This window comes from Microtus ochrogaster, chromosome 5 (assembly GCF_000317375.1).
Source record: "Microtus ochrogaster isolate Prairie Vole_2 chromosome 5, MicOch1.0, whole genome shotgun sequence".
In the NCBI taxonomy this organism is placed as follows: Eukaryota; Metazoa; Chordata; class Mammalia; order Rodentia; family Cricetidae; genus Microtus; species Microtus ochrogaster.
The window spans coordinates 65,726,745-65,731,093 of record NC_022012.1 but is presented as its reverse complement, the minus strand read 5'-3'; the positions used below and the strand labels follow the sequence as shown (position 1 = coordinate 65,731,093).

Sequence of the window (4,349 nt, the reverse complement as noted above, 5' to 3'; positions counted from 1 at the left end):
TTGAAGAACTGCCTCAATCATCTTGGTCTATGGACATATTGGTGAAGGACTGTGTTCATGGTTAACTGATATAGGAGTGCCAAGCCCACTTTGGGTGGCGCTGTTCCCTACGCAGGTGCTCCTAGGCTTTCTAGAAAAGCTAGCTAAGCATAATCCAGAGGGTGAGCTAAAAAGCAACATTCCTCTTTGCTTTCTGCTTCAGGTCCTATTTCAGTTTCCATCCTTATTTCCCTTAATGATAGACTGTGATCTTCAAGGCGAACTAAACCCTATCTTCTCCATGTTTGGTCAGAGTGTTTTATCACAAGAGAGAAGAGAACAAGAGCGGAGGATATACCGTCACCTCTATGACTAGATGGGCCATGAGTATCTCTTTGCATATGTGAGAGGAGAAAGCACATGCATTATGTTGATGACGGGGGGTATGGAGGTCTAGGGTGAAGGCATGTGGCTGGTTTCCTCAGCCCGAGCACTCACTCTGCAGACAGTCGGCGTTGAGGAGGTCCTGGCACTTCTCGTGACATTTCACCCCACACTCCAGGCACTTCATGCCTTGCCTCGCGATGCCCCACAGCAGTCCTTCACACTCGTAGCAATAGGTGGGCGTGGTAGCGGTCCAGACCTCAAAGTTGTGTGGGGTGGTGGAAGAAATGGGGTAGATCAATGCCTGCAAGGTCTTCTTGAAGACGTGCATTTTCTGTGAAGAGGAGAGCAGAAACAAGCAAAGCAAGTCAGGGGATTGGGGAAATCTCAACACAAAACAGGCCATTTTACCTGAACTTGCGATTTTGTGAGACAAAGAGATTTTGATGTAAGTAATGATTTTTCACCAGTCATTCTGCTTGCCTATTATTCTGTTTTAAGATCCAATTGGTTATTTTAGCTAAAGAGACCCCCAATAGTCCTCCAGACTGGATGCGGTTCTGCACTCACACAGGTTCTTCCACAGCTCCCCATGGCACTAACCACCTGCTCATGACTATACCACAAACTCAGAGAGGGCAGGGTTGAATATCTTATTACCCTCAGCAGTACTCAGAGCCAGATCTAGTCCCTGACTTTCTAACTTGAAACACTAATTTACATGACTAACCTTACTGGCGCATAGTAAAATCATTAAGTATATGATGGCATTCTTGATGCTAGCCACAACCCTCTAGAAATATTTCCATGCCACTTCAGATTCTATCCAGACCTTTATTTTCTGACTGGGGGACCTTGATAATATTTCACTCTTCAAACAATGCTTTATGCAATTTGTTCTGCACGGAATGGTTTTCAACACACATTACTTAGAAATGATTTTTTTTTTTAAAGTCACCAATTCTTAAGAAAAATCTTGCTGTAGATAAAAGTTAAATCTGACTGGTACTGTCCAGGCAGGTGGTGATAATGGCCATTGGTGAATCACAAAAAAAAAAATCACCGAACAATTAGCCAGAGAGATTTAATAAAAGTATGTAATACTTAAATAGATTCCTTTGGGTAATGGCTTGTTGCTAATCTATTTTAAAACTTTGAAACCTTTTACAACAGACATTACATTCTAAAAGACATGTGTGTTTCAAACCATAATAAATCACATGCCCCATAAAATAATTTATCAACTAGAAAGACACTGAAATCAATAATAAAAATTACACAATTACGTTTCTTTTTCTCTGAGGTAGGCATGGTTCGATGCTTGCCCTTCCTGTGTTTTATCTATGTAAGAGTAGGAAAACAATAGTATTATTTTTATGTTGCTTAACAGATAAGGCCATTTTTAGTATTTCAGACAGCCCTTTGACTCTCTAAAGGGGAGTAAAAACTATCTGTGTCTTAAAAAGCCTTGAAGAGTAAATATGCTGCTCAGACCCTAAACAAGTATTGGGTTGAAAAATCTCCTTGCTGAGAAAGAAACTGAGGTGTTCCTTTAATATGTTATCTTTCGAAGTGTCAGGACACTGGACAGGAATAAATAGCCTTTGCTATTATAAGTATCAGAAGAATATAAAGTGACTCTGAAAAATAAAGCAGTCAGGCTTCTCGCCAAAAGCAGCGAGTGGTGTCGAAAGCCGCCATCAGCCCGCCATCTGCCAACGTTAATAGACACATGAGGAGCGAAGCTCAGCAGCCTCCATGCCACGTTCCTCCTCTGTCTCCTGCTATCGTGCTAACTGGTGAAGGTCCGTTTTCATGGTACTCTCTGGGGTTTCCTCGCGAGATTATATAAATTAATTACATACTCCAAAAGAAAAGTAAGATTCTTGTTTGAAGCAATGTTCCTGCACCCAGTGCATACCTTTCCAGAAAGAAGGGCACAACTGTCCTGCGGCACACACACATTTACTATTCATAGACACAAGTATCAGCGGCGTCCACAGAGCAAACACTGTGTACAATGTGACCTTTTAAATACCTTTTGCACAGGAAGACCCAACACCGCTACAAGTTTACGAGTGTAAAAACGGACACAATTTCAGAGTGAAATAAGAAACTCATTAGTATAATCATCATGGGAAGCTGGCTGGAGATCTTGATATTTATTTAAGTAAACTTTTAGTAGAGTTAAAAAAACAAACCAACATCCTATGGTATGTGTGTGTGTAAAGGAAAGATTGCAAATAATACGTTTTTACTTATATTAGAGGTGATTTACTTACAGTAGAGATGTTAGTTATCATACCCCAAAGGAATGAATTTGAGGGCGTTATTTCCAAAGAGGGCACAGTGGGCAATGTGAAGGTCAAAGGACATCATACACATCATAGAATCTGTCATCTGTTTCCACACTAGATAGAACTCAAAAGCAAATTCATGTAGGTCTTTCAAGTATTATAAATGCCAATCTTTCTCCAAATCAAGATTCCAAGCACACATATGCACATTTGTATATGCACATTTAAAGTGTCCAGAGAAAACTGACTTGCTAAGGAGCCAAACCTTGTCTAAATTTTTTCCACGAGGAAAAACTGTAGCCACTTTATTGTGGAAACTATAAAGTTTTATCTCCTTGGCAGAGACTGAATTTTCACAAATCACCTGGCAGAGGCCATGAAGAAAGGGCCTGACGTGGACCACATGGTGACCACGGCTGCTTGGCAAAGCTCCAGCGTTTCGGCATTGCAAATCCCACCTCTCCAACACCTTTGTGCTTTTATTATTAATGATTCTCACTACATGCTAAGGGAGTTTCCTTATTCCTTTTCATTTGGGAAATTTGCATGAACTTTGGTGAAGGATGAAAATGTATACAATGGCAGTCTCTTTAAACAAAGTAATTCTTTGGAATCCCGTAGCAAGATAACTCTATCTACTTTCACACAAGAATTCCCACTCTCTCCCTCCCCATTGTATAAAGTTAAAGATTTACTAACTGAGCATACCTGATCCCAAGGATGAAAAGCACCAAATAAAGAAAAACAATGGGCCTGAAGTCATTGAGGGCAAGAATTCAGTTAAAAAGTATAGAATAATGTCTAGGATTAGTGGCTTACTGGATAAATGGCAAGATCTGGTCTGCCCCACAAGGAACAGATTCTGTTAAGAAGTTAGACTGATTTCTCCCCCTCTCCCATATATAGGAGCATACACGGAAGGACTCAATGCTGTGGTATAATGGAAAAGAGTAAGATGTCAGGACCATCCCTTTTGGGAGTTTATGAGGGGAGGAGGCCCATATCATAAGACTAAGGCACACAGGAATGCAATTAGGAAACAACTCAATGCTTACTGTGCTGCGTGGTACAAACACTGCATCATGCTCCTTAAGGAACTCAAATTGCTTGCTCTTACAGGTTTGTTTCTCAGGACTCAGTGTCTGACACCTCCTGACCACAAAAGCTGAGATCTTGTAGGAGGACGTGTAAGAGGGCACCTGGCTGAGTTTCAGAGTCTTTGAGGACAATAGGCCTCTCAATAAATAGGCACTGAGCTCACTGTTCCATTGATTCAAGAAAACTGCCTTGGTGACAGTGATGACTGTTTTCACCCCAGAATCACTAAGTCTGCTTTCAATTTTGCTTATGGTTAAACTATAATGCAATTACAGAGTCTATAAGGTGTAGCCTATTGTCAATAAGCAGACAGCCTCAAATGGTGTCAGTCTCCTTCCCTCGCTGACTATAGGCCTCCTGTTTGGGACCCTGAACCCAAGTGGTGCTGGATGTTTTCTGTGGATGTCAGGGAAGGAGGTAACCATCGCTCTTAAGAACAGTACATCCTAAGTGTCTTTTGGCCATTTGAACTTCTTCTGTTGAGAATTCTCTGTTCAGATCAGTGCCCCATCTTTTAATTGGGTTAATTAGCATTTTAAAGTCTAGTTTCTTGAGTTCTTTATATATTTTGGAGATCAGACCTTTGTCTGT

The 4,349-nt window shown here is 41.0% G+C and overlaps 1 protein-coding gene across 3 annotated transcripts in view; it reads right to left on the bottom strand.

The window, feature by feature from the left end:
* Unc13c (unc-13 homolog C) overlaps positions 1-4,349 on the bottom strand; it is a 462,492-nt gene that overhangs the window by 281,055 nt on the left and 177,088 nt on the right. For all 3 annotated transcript variants that reach the window (XM_013346384.2, XM_026778986.1, XM_005347631.3), the window contains exon 8: positions 478-697. In XM_013346384.2, the coding sequence (XP_013201838.1) occupies positions 478-697 (220 nt within the window). The remainder of the gene's footprint in view (positions 1-477; positions 698-4,349) is intronic.